This window comes from Leucoraja erinacea, chromosome 1, assembly GCF_028641065.1.
Source record: "Leucoraja erinacea ecotype New England chromosome 1, Leri_hhj_1, whole genome shotgun sequence".
Lineage (NCBI taxonomy): Eukaryota > Metazoa > Chordata > Chondrichthyes > Rajiformes > Rajidae > Leucoraja > Leucoraja erinaceus.
Window position 1 is genome coordinate 72,524,646 of NC_073377.1, and position 20,347 is coordinate 72,544,992.

At 43.0% G+C, this 20,347-nt stretch overlaps 1 protein-coding gene across 4 annotated transcripts in view; it reads right to left on the reverse strand.

Annotated features, from left to right (window-relative positions):
- Positions 1 to 20,347, reverse strand: part of LOC129698192 (putative methyltransferase NSUN7) — a 98,207-nt gene that overhangs the window by 39,665 nt on the left and 38,195 nt on the right. For all 4 annotated transcript variants that reach the window (XM_055637171.1, XM_055637157.1, XM_055637149.1 and 1 more), the window contains 5 exons: positions 12,484 to 12,614; positions 9,741 to 9,893; positions 8,652 to 8,835; positions 8,294 to 8,504; positions 1,649 to 1,792 (listed from right to left, as the gene is read on the reverse strand). In XM_055637171.1, coding sequence (XP_055493146.1) covers positions 1,649 to 1,792; positions 8,294 to 8,504; positions 8,652 to 8,835; positions 9,741 to 9,893; positions 12,484 to 12,614 — 823 coding nt within the window. The remainder of the gene's footprint in view (positions 1 to 1,648; positions 1,793 to 8,293; positions 8,505 to 8,651; positions 8,836 to 9,740; positions 9,894 to 12,483; positions 12,615 to 20,347) is intronic.

A 20,347-nucleotide genomic window follows, 5' to 3' on the forward strand; every position in this document is an offset into this window, starting at 1 on the left:
TAGCACAAGAGCAGCAATATGGTGGTTTTGTGTTTCTTTTATGCAAGCCTTATGCAAAATTTGATCGGTGGTTACATTTGATGGGACATCAAGTTTTATCACAGTCACACAGCCTCTCAGTTATCTCTTTCCAAATATGTTCATCTTCTTTAATCCTATTTTATCCTCTAAGGTTTCTCCTAGAGTAAACCATGATTCAGCAAGGGGTCAAGTTGGGTATTCCTTTTTCATTTTGTGTATGGTTGTTAAATATGACATACATCGACAGACACTTGACAGTTCTCAGAGTTTGGCAATTCTTTGCACAGGTAGGTAGGTGTGATGTTCCCAGATAATATCAACATTGTCCCAGAAGCTACCTTGTTACTTTCTTCATGTTTATGCAATTGTGGAGAGTTATGAGAACACTTGTAGGATAAATTGGATTTGGGCAATTGGTTCTCACATTTCTTTCTTGCGCCTTAATCTGACCTCTAGGTTAAATCCTCTTCAACATTTGCTGTTAATTGACATGTTTGACAGTATGTGCAAAACCAGAATCAGTTTACTGGTTTGAGCCCAATGTTCTGCAATCGCTAATGCTTTTATTATTATAAGCCTATGGCGCATTGCAAAAACTGCATTTGCTGTTCCCAGGGCATCACCAAAGTTCTACATTCAAGGCTAAATTAGTCTACTTCAATGTTATTTTCACCTGGTCCAATACACATTTCAATTTACTTATCATTGCCTGGAAAAATTGCAGAACCATACTATCGTTATTTCTGCAACAACCTGTATCCCTTCAATGGTCAAGCTTGAATTATCAGGTCCTGTTTTTCTCCTGTAGGCACTTAATATTGTATTTCACAGATAATACTACCAGGATATTAGTTTTAGTCTTAGAGCATCGTTCAAGGTTAATAGAAAGGACTGACAGCGATGATGCTGATAAGAGCCCTTATTTATATGCTGATTGTGTTTTTGTTTGGACAGCGATATTTGAGAGTGTTTGGCATTTGGAGTGGTTGATAGATTTGGCCTTCCAGGAGGTGACCTCCCAGGAGTTGCCCAGGATGCACCGCGGGGAGGTATCTATCATGCATCCCAGATTCATACTAAAATGCTGAATCAAATCTCTTCCCTGGGGCAACTAAAATAATTTAGGATTTAATTAGAACACAAGTACAAGGCTATACTTTAATGTTTGTTTCTGATCAACATGTTTAAAAATGTCCTCAAAGCTACTATCTTTCTGCTTCAATAAATTCATTGGAAAGCAACCCATAATTTATACACCTAAAAAGGGGAGGAAGGTTGTTACCCAAAAAAGGGAGGAAGGTTTGTTGACCAAAGAGGTTAAATTATAGAGACTGAGAGGAAACTGTTGGCCATTATAATACTATAATTGCTGGCATGCAGTCATTTCAGCCCTCCGTGATATCCTTTCTCAGCCCAGGTTTGTAGTTAGTACTGCTGCTGCTCAGCTGGCTGTATGTTTCCACGCAAGAATGCTAAGGGGAATATTTCATCCCTCTTCCTTCTACGTACCTATTCACCAAGATCACAAGAGGGAATTCAGTTTAATGAGGACTCGTTAAATGAGGACTCCTACTTACTTCCTTGGAATTGGTAATTCAGTTAAAACATATATACTGGTTAATTTTACCTCCACGTTCATTTAAGATAAATTCCACTGGATTGCTGACGCCCGATGCTGAACACTGAGGCACAAGCAGAATAACTTTAACCTTTTGTAAACGTGGATCTATAGGTTCAATGTCAGTGAATCTCTGGGGTATCAGCTTTATGTCTGTAAAATAATCAGAGAAGATATCGCTGAGGTGACTTTCACATGACCAAAGAGGTTACATTTTCTTTCTTTCATGTAATATCCTGTACCGTGCAATAGAAATTGAACGTTTATCCAGTTTTAACATTTTCTCTCAAGAAAGAATACCAAAGCCGAGAACTAGAATGCTTCCTTTTACAGTAGCCCAGCCATCAAATCCTCCCAAGAATAACATTATTTTACTTTCTCTACATTGTTCATCTGTGTCTCAAACTTAATACCAATTATAGCAGTCCAATTCAGTTTTACTACCTCCACATAACTTTTGCAAAAGTTTTGACTATAGGTTCCACTCTAAACATGAATTTATTGTACGAGACTAATTATTTCAAATAGTTTTTACAGCAGCACATTTCCTGCTTAAAACATTGACTTGAACATAGCCAGAGATTCAGCTTGTACCCAACTGACTAAACAGCCCCAGAATTGTATGTTCAACATACTTCATTTTAACTGCAAAAATTTCAATCATGTTCTGCATATTTTCTCAATTGGAAAAGTGGTTAACATGAAATAAGTATTGCCAAAAAGGGCAGCGCAGTGGTGCAGCAGCAGCGTTGCTGCCTTACATCGCAAGAGACCCAGGTTCGATCCCGAATAAGTGTGCTGTCTGTACAGAGTTTGTACGTTCTCCCCATGGGTTTTCTCCGAGGTCTTTGGTTTCCTCCCACACTCCAAAGACGTATAGGTTTGTAGGTTAATTGGCTTGGTATAAATGTAAATCGTCCCTAGTGTGTGTAGGATAGTGTTAATGTGCAGGTCTGGTCGGGCCAAAGGCCTGTTTCTGCACTGTATGTCTAAACTAAAAATAATTTATATATTTTTACATTTTACTGTGCAGGCCCACAGTATTACTGGAAAATTGGTGAAAAGACAAAAAGGAAAAGGAACATTACATATATCATTTTCAGATGGGCAGTTACTAGGTGCTAGAAGGATCAGTTATTTTATGCACCATATTAATAACCTAATGAGATGAAAGGACCGAGTGTGACCTATCCAACTTTGCTGACGAGCTAAAGCCAGCTGGGAGAATAAGTTGTGTGAAGGACACAAAGAATATAGGATGATAAATAAGTTAAATGAGTGGACAGGAAAGGAGCAGATGGAGAATAATAATGAAAATGCAATATTATTCAATTTGGTTAGATGAATGAAAATAAATATTTGTTTTAATTAGAAAATGTTGGTATACGAGGACTTGGGTGAGCTGGTTAACAAATTGCAGAAAATAACATTCAGGTACAGCAAGCCATTATGAAGGCAAATTGTTTGACCTTCATTACAAAAGGTGGAACACAATCTTAAGTCTTGATGCAGTTAATGCAGTTATTTGGAGAAACGTAGAGTTCAATAGGCATTTTTTATCTGCATCCACGCAAAGATATTCTTGCCTTGGAGAAAATACCACATGGGTATAGACCAGTTGGGGAAGATGCTTGAATCAATTATTAAAGATGTTATAGCAGCGCATTTGGAAAGCAGTGACAGGATCAGTCAAAGTCAGCAAGGGTTTATGAAGGGGAAATCATGCTTAACTAATCTACTGGAATTTGAGAATGTAACAAGTAGAATGGATAAGGGAGAACCAGTGGATGTGGTGTATCTGGACTTTCAAAAAGCCTTTGACAAGGTCCCACGCAAGAGCTTAGTGTGCAAAATTAGAGCATATGGTATTAGGGGTAGCGTATTGACATGGATAGAGAACTGGTTGGCAGACAGGAAACAAAGAGTAAGAATTAACGGATCCTTTTCAGAATGGCAGGCAATGACTGGTGGGTGCCGTAAAGCTCGGTGCTGGGAGCCCAGTTATTTACAATATATATTAACGATTTAGACGAGGGAAATAAATGTGACATCTCCAAGTTTGCGGATGACACAAAACTGGGAGGCAGTGTGAGCTGCGATGAGGATGCTATGAGGCTGCAGGGTGACTTGGATAGGTTGGGTGAGTGGGCAGATGCAGTATAATTTGGATGAATGTGAAATTATCCACATTGGTGGCAAAGACTGGAAGTCAGATTATTATCGGAATGGTGTCAGATTAGGAAAAGGGGAGGTGCAAAAAGACCTGGGACTGCTTGTACATCAGTCACCGAAAGTAAGCATGCAGGTAGAGCAGGCAGTGAAGAAAGCTAATGGCATGTTGGCCTTCATTGTGAGAGGATGAGAGTTTAGGAGCAAGGTGGTCCCACTGCAGATGTACAGGGTCCTGGTGAGACCGCACCTGGAGTATTATGTGCAACTTTAGTCTCCTAATTTGAGTAAGAAAAGTATTGCTATTGAGAGAGTGCAGCATAGGTTCACCAGGTTAATTCCCGGGATGGTGGGATTGACATATGATGAAAGAATGGGTCGACTGAGCTTGTATTCACTGGAATTTAGAAGAATGAGAGGCGATCTTATAGAAACATAACATTCTTAAAGGATTGGACAGGCTAAAACCAGGGTTCACAATTTAAGAATAAGGGGTAGACCATTTAGGACTGAGATGAGGAAAAATGTATTCACCCAGAGAGTCGTGAATCTGGAGAATTCTCTGCCACAGAAGGCAGTGGAGGCTAATTCTCTGGATGTTTTCAAGAGAGTTAGATTTAGTTCCTAGGACTTAAGAAATCAAGAGATATGGGGGAAAAAGCATGAACGGGGTACTGATTTAAGATGATCAGCTATGATCATATTGAATGGCGGTGTTGGCTTGAAGGGCCGAATAGCCTACCCCTGCATCTATTTTTCAATGCTTCTATGGTATGTTACATTTGATACCTGGAAAGAGGTTGTCATCTTGTGTGCCGAGAATGAATAAAACCATCTACAATTCTTGGAATTTCACTAAATTATATCAGATTTGGCAGGGGTGGTGAGAGTAGTTACTTTTTATGTGGAGCAAATAAAAAACAGGACATGAATTTAGGTTAAAAAAAGAAGAAATAAGCGCAGGAATAAGCCACATGGTCCCTTGAATCTGCTCCTCCAGTCAATAAGATCTAGGCCTCAGTTCTACCTTGCTGCCTTGATCCATGTCTCCCTTCGCGTGAGATAAGTGAGGTCAGAAATCTCAGACCAAAAATGAAGGACTGCACAATCTATTCCTGCTTCCATTTTAAATCATTCAACTGAAAAGCAATAATTAATCTTTGCTTTACTTAATGCTCTTCAACTTATTGAAATTTCAAATCTTTTTGTTGTTCAACTTGTATGCCATCATTAGACAATCAATAGATGCCATTTTCATTAAAATATTTATTTCAAGTCTTAAAATATTTTTCAATTGAAGCCAAAATATCTGCTACAATTGAAATGGATGCATATACAGTGCCCTCCATAATGTTTGGGACAAAGACCCATCCTTATTTATTTGCCTCTGTACTCCACAATTTGAGATTTGTAATAGAAAAAAAATCACATGTGGTTAAAGTACACACTGTCAGATTTTAATAAAGGCCATTTTTATACATTTTGGTTTCACCATGTAGAAATTACAGCAGTATTTATACATAATTCCCCCATTTCAGGGCACCATAAAGTTTGGGACACAGCAATGTCATGTAAATGAAAGTAGTCATGTTTAGTATTTTGTTGCATATCCTTTGCATGCAATGACTGCTTGAAGTCTGTGATTCATGGACATCACCACCAGTTGCTGGGTATCTTCTCTGGTGATGCTCTGCCAGGCCAGTATAGCAGCCATCTTATAGGCCAGTATAGTAGCCAGGCCAGTATAATAGCCCCCCCCCAAAGCAGGCATACGCTTGCTTTGGGGGCTAGTCCCCTTCAGTTTTCTCTTCAGCATATAAAAGGCATGCTCAATTGGGTTCAGATCGGCCACTCAAGAATTTACCATTGTTAGCTTTGAGAAACTCCTTTGGTGCTTTAGCACTATGTTTGGGATCATTGTTATTCTGTAGAGCAAACAGTTGGCCAGTGAGTTTTGAGGCATTTGTTTGAACTTGATCAGATAGGATGTAAGTAAGTACATTTTATTTACATAGACTCGCGTTGAAATAAATCAAAATAAATCAAAATGAAATAAAGCTGGGGTTCCGTCCCGTCCCGACAGGAAACGCCGCTCCAGTCCGATGGAAGGCCACGAGGAAGGGGCGAAGAAGCAGCTCGGAGGGAAGCCGCCACTCTGACCAGGTAGGGACTAGGAAATAAAGTTTCCCCCTTCCCCTCCCCCCACCCACCACATAAAAGAAGACCTCCAACAAACATTTTGTTTTTAACAGGACTGAAAATAAAAATAAAGGGTGAAAGGATGGACTGCAGGCAGAGCAGCCATACACAACGGTGCCCCACTCCTGCAGTCCGCCATCTTTTCTATGTGTCTATCTATCTATATTTAAAACTCTGGGGCCATCTGACCGACTGCCGACCGGCGCCCTTCCTGCCTTTCGATTCGTGCCCGATACTCGCAGATGTCCAATCGGAATGGCCAATGCTCGCAGATGTCCAATCGGAATGGATTCATTTGCATGTACGGCCGCCGGCTGCATTTCTTCCTTTGATTCATTGCCACGCCCAATCCAGACGCTCAATCTCCGAGATATTTTCCATTTCGGTAGAAATTTCGCTTTCGCTTTTCTTTCTAAGTATCCGCTCCTCATTCATTTTCTATGTTTGAAGTGCACGTTTTTAATCAGAACTCATTGTGGAATATTACTACCATCGGCAGTTGCATGATCTATTACTACCATCGGCAGTTGCATGATCTATGAAGATAAGTGATAAACTTTGTGTTAACCTTCAGCAGCCAGACATGCCCAGGCCATAACACCCCCACCATCGTATTTCACAGATGAGGTGGCATGCTTTGGATCTTAGGCAATTCCTTCTCTGCTCCATACTTTGCTCTTGCCATCACTCTGATATGTTAATCTTCGTGTCATCTGTCCACAAGACCTTTTTGCAGAACTGTGGGAGCTCTTTTAAGTCCTTCTTGGCAAACTGTAACCTGGCCATCCTATTTTTGCGGCTAACCAGTGGTTTGCATCTTGCAATGTAGCCTCTGTATTTCTGTTCATAAAGTCTTCTGCGGGCAGTGGTCATTGACAAATCCACACCTGACCCCTGAAGAGTGTTTGTGATCTGTGGGACAGGTGTTTGGGGATTTTTCTTTATTATAGAGAGAATGCTTCTGTCATCAGCTGCGGAGGTCTTCCTTGGCCTGCCAGTCCCTTTGTGATTAGCAAGCTCACCAGTGCTCTCTTTCTTCTTAATGATGTTCCAAACAGTTGATTTTGGTAAGCCTAAGGTTTGGCTGATGTCTCTAACAGTTTTATTCTTGTTGCTCAGTCTCATTATGGCTTCTTTGATTTTCATTGCCACAACTTTTGTCCTCATGTTGATAAACTGTAATAAAAGTTTCCAAAGGTGATGGAAAGACGAGGAAAGACTAGGTGCTGAGAGCTCTCTTATACCTGCAATAACGAGGCATTTAAACACACCCGAGCAATTACAAACACCTGTGAAGCCATGTGTTCCAAACATTATGGTGCCCTGAAATGGGGGGGTCTATGTATAAACACTGCTGTAATTTCTACATGGTGAAACCAAAATGTATAAAAATGGCCTTTAATAAAATCTGACAATGTGCACTTTAACCACATGTGATTTTTTCTATTACAAACCTCAAATTGTGGAGTACAGAGGCAAATAAATAAATGATGGGTCTTTGTCCCAAATATTATGGCGGGCACTGTACTAGAAGTAAATGTAGGTCTGTAATTGTACTTGAATTTAACATCCACTTTGTTATTCATCATGCAAACATTTGAAATCAACTTTTGACATTTGATTATTGGTAAAATATATTGTTTGATGCAGAGAAGCACAGGATACTCTGTGCTGTGTCTTGGCTTATTGAAGGAAAGGTTATAGTTATCTACTGTGCCCGAAGCCTAAAGGCTCCATGAATTTAGAAAAGGTCTATTTGCGATTTCCCACCATTGTTAAGAAAATAAATTGGAATGGGATAATAGTGTCATTGAGAGATCTCAAATGAAAAGGGTGGGGGGGTGCAGATGATTTCAGAGGGAGAAATTGAAAAAAATGAGGGTATTGATATCAATTAAAGATGATCAATATCAATGAAGAGCTGAAGACATTAGCCAGAAGTCAGCAATCCAGGTCATTTGAAGTCCTTTAATCAATAGCAAAGCAAGCCTCAGCTCTCATGTTAAGGTCTACATCACTGTCCTCTTGGGTCTTGGAAGTACTGTTGTAGTTTACAAAAGAGCACCAAATGAGCATTCCACAAGTTTGACATCCCAGTATATTCCCAACTGCATCCATAGACTTGCTACAATTTCAACTCGGTGTGCTGCAAGTGCTGAACAAGATCTCTGTGTACAAAGTTCAGGCACCCCTCTTCGGTGATTTACAATTACATTTTCATGGTTACATATGACCTCTGATCTGTAAACTAAAGAGAATGCAAATAATGAAGAGTTAAACACGTACTTTTACAGCCCATTTTTTCAAACAGGTTCTTTAGGTCATTTTGTTCCATTTCTGACTTCACCCCACAAACATAGAGTTTTGACAAGTTCTGATTAATTAGAGTAGACATGTGGGCAATAGTGAGCCGTGAGCCTGCATTTGTAATAACAATATCGTCATCCATGTTCATTAAGACCTTTACAGAATGTGGGGCGAGACTTCGACCTTTATCCTAGAGAATAAAAATGGAAATAGACCATTACTGTGATTTATATCAAAATAACAGGATAAAAATCAACATTTTCCAGTTCAAATATAGATTTAAAAATTAAGCAAATATTAAATTACTTTTTGATGTATCTTCAATTCTTCATCCTACCTGGATGATCATCTTGTGACTTGTAACAAGTTCCATGTCATTAAGCTTAGGTGTTAGCTGAGTTGGAAAAAGTAACACATCTTGACAATGTCGATCCTCGCAAAAAGACAGACCCTCAAGTTCACCAGCACATTTCACCTTTGTAAAGCCTTTGCTCTCCAATAAACTAGTAACATCTTCAACGCTGTCCAATCACAATACAAAATAGTCAGTATCAAAAGTTTATAAAGTCGAATGCACACCTATCTCTCAAGATATGGTTTAGTTTAGTTTATTGTCATGTGTGCCAAGGTACTGTGAAAAGCTTTCTTGTGCATGCTATCTAGCCAGCAGAATGACTAAACATGATTACAATCAAACAGTCCGCAGTGTACAGAAACAGACTAATGGGAATAACGTTTAGTGCAAGATAAAGTCCAGAAATGTCTGATTGAAGATAGTCCAACCGTCTCCAGTGAGATAGATGGTAGCTCAGAACCGCTCTCTAGTTGGTGATAGGACAGTTCAGTTGCCTGATAACAGCTGGGAAGAAACTGTCCCTGAATCCGCAGGTATGTGTTTTCACACATGTTTTCAGTACCTATTGCCTGATGGAGAAGGGAGAAGAGGGAGTGCCCAGGGACTCGTCCTTGATTATTCTGGTGGCCAGCAGAGGCAGTGTGAAGTGTAGATGGAGTCAATGAAGGGAGGTTGGTTTGCGTGATGGTCTGAGCTGCGTCCATGATTCTCTGCAATTTCTTGGGTTCTTGGATGGACCCATTCACAAACCATGCTGTCATGCATGTGATGCTTTCTATATGGGAGGCTAGAGATATGATTTTATATTTGGGCATATCCAATGTGGTCTTACAAGGATTATAATAACTATAACCTTATTGCATGTTCGACAAATCTTGGCACTCAGGGTGCCTCTGGAAAATTATCATTGAGTAGTCATCTAATGACCATCAACTATCAGCACTTATTGCTAACATCAACACATTTTGATGGATAGTCGGGCAGCATGTATAGTCTCCTATTAATTTACCATCAGTAAAACAAATATCTTCACAAGCATAATAATATGTAAATAACGTTATTATTAATTACCTGGTCTTTAATACATTTACCCAGGCATATAGTGGCAAAGAACAAGCTCTTTTTTCTTGATTTCTCACAGATTCAGGAAGAATTAAGTGAATGGAGACGGCATCATTTTTAATTCGACACCGAGCAAGTGCAGCAGCAAGTTTTGTTTTACAACTATAAAAGGAAAGCATCAATATGTTTATTTTTAAATAAATAAGAGAACTAGTTTTTCTCAAACTGATTACAATGTATTAATTTACAGACATATGCAGCTCCTCCAGGTGCACATTAAGAGTTACTCACCTGCATGCTTATTAAATTTAAATTTAATAACCACAAATTCCATTCAATTTTTTATTTCAAAATGAAAACTTACAGGTCACTGTGCGGTTGGTAAGTTCCACATCCCAATGCTTCTACTGTATTTTCTTCACTTGTACCCTTTGACCCTCTCCTACAATACTCCATATCTTCACATGTATAATTTATGGACAATTTATATGTTTTTATGTTTGTGTGAGTTATGTGCCTGCGTTTCTGCTGCACTAGACAATCATTGTACCTACATCTACCCATACAAAGGACAATAAATTCAATTTGACCAGATTTTTTTCAACTTTAGAAAAGTGTTCCATGGAAAGTAGGGCCCCGCTTCCTTCATTTTGTAGGGTCAATTTCTTCCATAATATTTCTGGTTCACCAGTAAATCATCTCCAATGCTCTCCATCTCCATCTCCAATGCTCATCCTTTCAATCTCCCTCTGAAAATCAGAAATTGCAGTATCTCTCTTTCGACTCTCCCATCTTAACCATTAGGAGCTTCAAACATATTTTCCAAGGAAAACTAAAACTTTTTAACATTTTCTACATTTCTTGTTTACAAGGCAGGCTCCCCTTTAACGGGGAGACTTAAAGAAAATTGGTCATATATTTATGAACCAGTCCAGTCATGCTACCCAATTTTCAGTTACCCTATATACAAATATAATCTGTCCCTTTATCACATTGAAGACTTTGATCTCCCACACTTTCCAATACAAGTAGAAGAAACACCACTTCAATGTTTCAAGTAGGCATGCTTAAGCCTTCAGGGCTCAAGAGTTCAACAACTTTAGATACAATTCTGTCATTCACAAATACCCACCTAATTGCCCAGTTTTTTTTTGTTTCTTTGCTTTTCCCCAATATCATTCCCCTTTGCACTGTACTGTCATCTTTATACCATACAATCTCTTCTGCACTTTGACCTATCTCAGATCATACCTATTTTTATTTGCTTCCCCTCTCTTTGTATTTGTAAATGTCAGTACTCCCCAGTAAACAATCTCTCTACTCTCCAGTTCTCACATAACATTATTGACTTTAAATGTTCCTGGTGCATTGTATTAATTATTTCCCTCATGTTCTTCCACTTCCCTGCCTGCCCCACCTTGGTAATTTATTCAAATCAGTTTCTTCATTTGTCTTAATCTGACCTACTGTGCTCGCGAGCTGATACATCGTTCATGGTATAACATTCCTCTACCTCCTGGCTCTTCCCCTTTCGAATTTCTCCATATACCTCTCATGCCACCTTTCTCTTTTAAAAGTCCAGAATTTTTCCACACATTAAATGGTCAAAGGCGCACGAATAATGTTTGGCCCTTTTAGTTACAATTTTGTTAGCTTAATATAAAGCAATGTTATTTTACCGAATTAAAAATAAACCATGTCACATAAAATATTACACCTTATAAACATTACAAACAGTTCATATTATCAACTCAATCAAGATCATCAATGATCTTAGTCTATACGGTTAACTGCAAATAAAGTGGTTTCTAATTGACATTTTCACAAACAATATAGCAATATTCAAAAGTTACATATTTTATACATTACAAAACCAGTTTTTTGAAATCTCCCAGCAGAATTTTGGCCCCAAATTCATAATAACATATACAGTTCAAAAATAATTAATTTCTATGGACTGCTCATCTGTAGATTGTGGTTTTAGGGTTTTATATTAAAAAAACAAAGTTGCATTTAACACAGCTAGAACTCTGCTCCATAAGCTGGCCATCTCCCCCTCAGTACTTTAGACATAGGTTCTTTGTTTGTAGCAACTGGATGCCCTTTGTTGTCTAAAACAAGTTAATAATACACAAAGTTGAAAGAATATTTGTGGTTTCAGCTTTTTTCAGCAATAAAAAGTGGTACAGCTGGTGGAGATGCTTCCTCACAGCTCCAGCAACCACAGTTCAATTCGGACTTCCGGTGCTATCTGCTTACACATTTACTATGGGACTACGTGGAGTTTTTTTTTCTGCATCCTCCATGGAGAGGTTGCTTTTGTGTGCTGGCGAGTGACAGAATCAGAGGAGAGTTGATTACAATATGGAGAGAATAAAATAGTTTAATGTAGTATTGGTGCAAATGAATGCTTGGTGGTGGGCATGGAACAGGTCGGCAAAATGGTCCGTTTCCATGCTATATCATTAAATGACACACTAAAAATCCACGCTATACTGTAGAATATTAAAGTCTACAATACTGGTTTAGGCAATCTTCAGGGAAGATATTTTTGAAATATCCTTTTTGTGTAATTTAAAGAATAATGGGTACATATTCATGTGGCAACACAGCTCCTGCAGTGATAGAATCCCACACTATCCATTGTTTCAACCACACAGCAAGTCTCCTTACAATAAGCGTAAAATGTAATATATAATCCTGATTACTAATTCTGCAAAATAAAAACATTACCAATGTTCAGTTTACATACTTCCAAAGGCACTTCTCTACTTCTCTAACTTCAGGTATTACAGCCTCTGTGTCAGAGATGTTTCGCGGCAGGAATTTACGATTTTGGTAATCATACAGCATAACAAGCACCAGACTCGTTGAATCAACAGACTGGGGGAAGAGGGGAAAGAAAAAGACCAAAACTTAATAGCAATTCATACTAAACAGAAATTAAACCAGTATTTCATATGATTGTCTTCTAGCTAGTTAAATTCAAAAGATATAATATTCAGCTATTGGGATGTTCATACGCCACAAAAATACACAAATTATATATACATTTAAACGTTACAACCTTTGAAGCAATGATTGCTTTCCATACCCCTTGCAAAAAAACCGACACAATGGCAACCAAGTAACTAATTAGTGGATATATCTTTCTGTTACGACTGTCATCATAAATACTGGACTTGAGATGCTATGGGTCGGTATGACTATCATCGTGAAATCAATAACAAAGCTTGAATTATAATGAAATTAAGATGGCTGTGCTAAAATATCAATGACAGAAGTGGCAAACTTACTTCAATATATAATAAAAAGGAACTGCAGATGCTGGTTTATACCCAAGATAGACACAAAATGCTGTAGAACTCAGTGGGTCAGGTAGCATCACTGGAGAAAATGGATAGGTGACGTTCCTCCAGAGATGCTACTTGACCAGCTGAGTCACTCAAACATTGTGTAAAACTTATTCCCATGTTTGTCACATGTCGTCAGAGATATTAATGCAGCTATGTAAAAATTTAGCTGGGCTACATTTGGAATATTTATTGTGTGCGGTTACAACTTAGTTGCCTAGTTTAGAGAGTATTGACTATAAGGAATGGTTGGATAAACTTGGATTCTTTTTTCTGGAGCGTCACATCTTCCGCAACCAACAAGGACCATGGTGGGCTTCACCTTTCCTTGGTCCCAGTTCTGATTTGTTCTGAAACTGAGTTACAGATTGCTGAGTTACCAGCAAGATCAAAGTAGGTAGTCATTCAATTCAATTTGTCAATCAACTAGCTGTAATATTACACCATGCATAAAGTTTGCCTGATCCTTTCTGTATGTGACAGAAATGGCAAGGTCTCATACAAATTATTCTGCAGAGTGCTCAGATGAACACTTCAACAGGATAGAAAAGGCTACACAGAAAAGCTGGAGAAACTCAGCGGGTGCAGCAGCATCTATGGAGCGAAGGAAATAGGCAACGTTTCGGGCCGAAACCCTTCTTCAGACTGATCAGGGGTGGGGGTGGGTGGGGACAAGAAAGGGAAAAGGAGGAGTAGCCGGAAGGCTGGAGGGTGGGAGGAGACAGAGGGGGGACTGAGGAAAGGGGAGGAGACAGCAAGGGCTAACAAAATTGGGAGAAATAGATGTTCAAGCCCGCAGGATGCAGTCTCCCCAAGCAAACTATGAGGTGCTGTTCCTCCAATTTCCGGGTGCTGCTCGCTGTGGCCATGGAGGAGACCCAGGACAGAGAGGTCGGAGACGGAGTGGGAGGGGGAGTTGATGTGCTGAGCCACCGGGAGGTCAGCTAGGTTATTGTGGACTGAGCGGAGGTGTTCGGCGAAACGATCGCCCAACCTCCGCTTGGTCTCACCGATATAGATCTGCTGACATCTAGAGCAGCGGACGCAATAGATGAGGTTGGAAGAGATGCAGGTAAACCTCTGTCGCACCTGGAACGATTGCTTGGGTCCCTGAAAGGAGTTGAGGGGGGAGGTAAAGGGACAAGTGTTGCATCTGGTGCGGCCGCAAGGGAAAGTGCCCGGGGAGGGGGTGGACCGAGAGGGAAGGGAAGAATTGACAAGGGAGTTATGGAGGGAGCGGTCTTTGCGGAAGGCAGATATGGGGGGAGATGGGAAGATGTGGCCAGTAGTGGGGTCACGTTGGAGGTGGCGAAACTGACGGAGGATTATTTTTTGTATGTGATGGCTGGTGGGGTGAAAGGTGAGGACTAGGGGGACTCGGCCCTTGTTGCGAGTGCGGGGATGGGGAGAGAGAGCAGTGTTGCGGGGTATGGAAGAGACCCTGGTGCGAGCCTCATTTATGGTGGAGGAGGGGAACCCCCGTTCCCTGAATAGTGAGGACATTTCAGATGTCCTGGTGTGGAACGCCTCATCCGTGGAGCAGATACGGCGTAGACGGAGGAATTGGGAGTAGGGGATGGAGTCCTTACAGGAAGCAGGGTGGGAAGAAGTGTAGTCCAGATAGCCATGGGAGTCAGTGGGTTTATAGTGTATGTCGGTTAGAAGTCTATCACCTGCAATGGAGATAGTGAGGTCAAGGAATGGTAGGGAAGTGTCGGAGATGGTCCAGGTGTATTTCAGTGCCGGGTGGAAATTAGTGGTGAAGTGGATGAAGTCAGTCAGTTGTGTGCGGGTGCAGGAGGTGGCACCAAAGCAGTCGTCGATGTAGCGGAGGTAGAGGTTGGGGATGGGGCCCTGGTATGTATGGAACAAGGATTGTTCGACGTAACCTACAAATAGGCAGGCATTGCTGGGGCCCATGCGTGTGCCCATAGCTACGCCTTGTATTTGGAGGAAGTGGGAGGAGTCGAACTCGAAGTTATTGAGGGTAAGGACCAGCTCCGCTAGGCGGAGGAGAGTGTCAGTGGCTGGGTATGGGTTGCTTCTCTGGTCGAGGAAGAACCGGAGGGCTGTGAGACCATCGTGGTGGGGGATGGAGGTGTATAGTGATTGGACGTCCATGGTGAAGATGAGGGGGTGGGGGCCTAGAGAATTGAATGCGCGGAGACGACGGAGAGTGTCTGAGGTGTCTTGGACATAGGTAGGGAGGGATTTAACCAAGGGTGATAGGATGGAGTCAAGGTATTTGGAAATGAGTTCGGTGGGGCACGAACAGGCGGAGACAATGGGTCTTCCGGGACAATCTGGTTTGTGGATTTTAGGGAGAAGGTAAAATCGGGCTGTGCGGGGCTGGGGAACGATGAGGTTGGAGGCTCGGTCGGGTAGGGCATTGGAGTGGATGAAGTTGGTGATGGTGCTGGAGATGGTGGCCTGGTGCTCGTCAGTGGGGTCATGGTCCAGGGGTAAGTAGGAGGAGGTGTCCGATAGTTGGCGCGTGGCCTCAGCTTTGTAGAGATCGGCGCGCCAGACTACCACGGCACCTCCCTTGTCAGCGGGTTTGATAACCAAATCTGGGTTGTTGCGTAGTGAGTCGATGGCAGAGCGTTCCTGTGGTGAGAGATTGGAGTGAGACAGGGGAGTGGAGAAGTTGAGGCGGTTGATGTCGCGACGGCAGTTATTGATAAAAAGTTCTAAAGCCGGAAATTGGCCACGAGGGGGGTTCCACGAGGAGGGGGTGCGTTGGAGACGGGAAAAAGGGGTCATGTGGGGGGCGAGGACTCCTTCCCATGGAAGAAAGCTGTGAGGCGGAGGCGACGGTAGAAGCGCTCCAATTCGTGGTGTGCGCGGAATTCATTGCGGTGGGGGACGGAGGGGGACAAAGGTAAGACCTCTGTTGAGGACGGACCGTTCGGTGTTGGAGAGGGGGAGGTCGGGGGGGGGTGGTGAACACTCTCGACAGGGATGGGGGTTGGGTCCGGAGGAAGGCAGGTGGGGACGAGGCGATGTGTGGTGGGGGGGTGGTGGGTGGTCAGGGGGTGGGGGGGGTGAGAGGGCTGTGGTGGGGTGGGTGGGAAGAGCAGGGGCCACACAGTTAGAGGGGGTGGGGGGAGGAGACTTACAGTTAGAGGGGGTGGGGGGAGGAGACTCAGTCGAACTGCCACTGAGGTGAGCAAGGCTGGGTCGACTAGCACTAGGACCCAGTGGAGTCAAACCCAGGAGAGAGGGAGTGAGCAGCGTGAGGGCTTCAGGCCCAGTGGAGAGTCCAGGCTCCAGGTAAGGCGACGGCTGTGGGTTGTTGGGGGGAGGTGGAGTGGCGCGGGTCAGCGGTCCTGATGGTGGTGGTCCAGAGGCGCGGGCCAACGGACCCGATGGTGAGAGTCCGGTGGCGCGGGTCAGCGGACCCGATGTTCGGCGTCGATGGTCGGTTGAGTCGGGGTCCGCGGGCGATTTGTGGGAGGTCCCGGTGGGCGGATGGTCGGCGCGGCGGCAAGGTTCGGCTAGCCCGGGAACGCGACGAGATGAGCGGGGTGCGGTGCAGCGGCCATGCTGGGAAGGCCCCGGTCCCGCGGCGATGCCCGGTGGGTCGGGGTCGGGTCCGGCGGCGATGCCCGGTGGGTCGGGTCCGGCGGCGTTATTGGGGAGGCCCGGTGAGACGGCGGCGTAGGGTAGGCCCGGTGCGGCGATGAGGCTAGGTTGTCCCAGAGAGCGGCGAGGGTCGGAGGAATCGGCGGGGAGAAGAAAGTCGGAGTTACCGTAGCGGCGAGGCTGGGCGTTATCGGTGGGCAGGTGAGGGTCGGCGGCGGCAGCATCAGCGCGGAGGTCGGTGAAGGCGGCGTCCTGGTGAGTGTTGAAGGCGCTCCTCGTGGCCAAGATGGCGTCGCGGGACTCGGACAGGCGATGCAGGGCAGAGTCGGGGCCCGGAGTCTGCGGGTGTTGCGGACCGTCGGGAGAGGCCTGGAGGCGGGATAATTTGAGGTCCTTGGTGTAGTTCAGATGGGCCAGGACTTGTTGATTGAAGCGGTGGATCTTCCGGCGGATAAAATATAATTGGGGTCCGTTGCAGGTCTGGGTAAGTGAGGCCTGAAGTTCAGGCTGATGGGTATGCATAATGAAACACATGGTGCAACAGCAGGCAACCAATAATTCAAGGTAAGGTTAAGGAGCATGGAAGAGAGAACCAAACAGCACAGGAATCTGTATTAAAGTAGTGAGAAATTCCATTAACATACTTGCAGACCCAACCAGTGTGCAGCATCTGATGGCTGATGACTCATCTCCGATTGTAGCCTTGTGTCTAGGTACTACAGTGGAAGCTTAAACTGCTGCCAGGGTTAAAAGGGCTCATTGTCACAGGATTTTAGTTAATCAAGAGATTACAAGGATTGCTGGGATTCTGCCATGAGCAGTAGCCAGGGCCAGATTTAGATGAAGAGAGGCTCTAAGGTGTTCTATTTGTGAACCCACTCCCAATCCCCCACCCCCACGACTAGAGGAAGATGGTCCACCAGATTGACACCGATTTGCAGCCGAGCGTGGCCAATGAGATAAGGGGCTGGAAAGCTGCGTTTATTTATTTATTTATTGCCAGTGCTAGTGTTGAGTTATTGGCTTAAAACACTATTATTCTGAAATGGAGGGCAAGGAAAATTACTGAAGGGTTGTTTAGAGACTAGAGTGCGTTGTGACAGCATATCTAAGAAAGGCCTATGACAGTGTCAAAAATATTATACACCTTGCAGGGCTCTCACTTAATTTATTTTTTCTGTTGTCAGCCGGGCAACTTTGGCAGCTTTTTAAGTTGCCAAATGACAGTTTAGGTGGTCATTTAAGAAGGCTTGCATGACGCGTACGATAATGTGCTCGGACGAAGTGTGTAGTTACCAGTCGGAATTATGCTCAATGAAGCATTCACATATTATTTCTGCTTGAAATAAAGTCACAAACTAAACATATTCACCAATCAAGACATGATATATACCACAAAGACATGCAGCAAAATTATAATACATTATCTCAACTCTTTTTACACATTGCAATTAATGCAATTTCTATTATTTCTTTCCACTTCCAAACAAAATTTGGTTGGATTATTCAGCGTATGATCAGCCTCAGTGAGACCAAGCGCAGGCTTGGTGATCGCTTCACAAAACTCCTCCACTCAGTTCGCAATAACCAACCTGATCTCCCGGTGGCTCAACACTTCAACTCCCCTTCCCATTCCGAATCCGACCTTTCTGTCCAGGGCCTCCTCCATGGCCAGAGTGAGGCCCACCGCATATTGGAGGAGCAGCACCTCATATTCGCTTGGGTAGTTTACACCCCAGCGGTATGAACATTGGCTTCTCTAATTTCAGGTAGTCGTTGCTTTCTCCCTCTTTCCCCTTCCATTCCCAACTCTCCCACAGCCTACTGTCTCCGCCTCTTCCTTTCTTTTTTTGTGTTGTCAGCTGCTCTACATCGGTGAGACCAAGCGAAGGCTTGGCGATTGCTTCGCCCAACACCTCCGCTCGGTCCGTCAGCGGTATGAACATTGACTTCTTCAATTTCAGGTAATCCCTGCTTTCTCCTCCCCTTCCCAGCTCTCCCTCAGCCCACTGTCTCTGCCTCTTCCTTTCTTCCTCCCCCCCCCCCCCCCCCACCCTCACATCAGTCTGAAGAAGGGTCTCGACCCGAAACGTCGCCGATTTCGTTCGCTCCATAGATGCTGCCTCACTCGCTGAGTTTCTCCAGCATTTTTGTCGACCCAGTCACACATGTCCTGTTATCCCACTTTCCTCACCCACTCCCTACACATTAGGGGCAATTTTACAGAAACAAGTTAACCTACAAAGCCAATGTGTCTTTGGGATGTGGGAGGAAACCCAGACGCTTGCAGGGAGAATGTGCAAATTCAACAGACAGTGCCCGAGGACAGGATCGAACACAGATCTTTGGCGTGCGAGGCAGCAAGTCTACCAGCTGTGCCACTATATTTTGTTTTCCAACACAAAAAATTATACGTTGATAACTTTGGTTATTAAAAAAATGAAAATGGCCATTTTCAGTTTTAAATCTCCAATTTCTAAACACCAGTTTTCATTTTTTTATTATGGGGTATTGTGTGTAGATTGATGATAAAAAAAATAATTTAAACCATTTTAGAATTAGGCTGTAACGTAACAAAATGTGGAAAAATGAAGGGGTCTGAATACTTTCTGAACGCACTGTACCTTCAGTGACTAATGTACAAGGACACACAGGTCTCGTTGCACTTCCCTTTTCCTAATCTGACACCATTCAGATAATAATCTTGTTTCTTGTTCTTGCCAACAAAGTGGATAACCTCACATTTATCCACATTATACCGCATTTGCCCACTCACCCAACCTATCCTAGTCACCCTGTATCCTCATAGCATCCTCTTCACAGTTCACACTGCCACCCAGCTTTGTGTCATCAGCAAATTTGCTAATGTTACTTTTAATTCCTTCATCTAAATCATGAATATTTGTAAATAGCTCTGGTCTCAGCACCGAGCCTTGCGGCACCCCACTAGTCACTGCCTGCCATTCTGAAAGGGACCCATTAATTCCTACTCTTTGTTTCGTCTGCCAACCAATTTTCTATCAATGTCAATACCCTACCCCCAAATACCATGTGCCCTAATTTTGCCCACTAATCTCCTGTGTGAGACCTTATCAAAGGCTTTCTGAAAGTCCAGATACACTACATCCACTGGCTCTCCCTCATCCATTTTACTAGTTACATCCTCAAAAAATTCCAGAAGATTAATCAAGCAAGATTTTCCCTTCATAAATCCACGAAGACTTTGACCGATCCTGTTACTGGTGTCCAAATATGCAGCAATTACATCTTTAATAATTGACTCCAGCATCTTCCCCACCACCAATGTCAGGTTAACTGGTCTACAATTCCCTGCGCTCTCTCCCTCCCTTCTTAAAAAGTGGGATAACATTAGCTAACATTAGCTACCGTCTAATCCACAAGAAATGATCCAGTATCTACGGAATATTGGAAAATGATCAGCAATGCATGCACAATTTCTAGAGCCACCTTCTTGAGTACCCTGGGATGCATAATCACCTTTTTTTTTTAAAAACATTCCTTAATACCTTTGGTCATCCTCCAAGGCTTTTTGATGAGTTCCCCATTGAAAGCCCACTCCACTGGAATGCGTGCTCAAAATTAAGAGGGGCAAAAAATAAAAAGCACCAGGTATATGAAATAATAATTGGTGTTTGTTGTTGGTACATTGACTTGTAT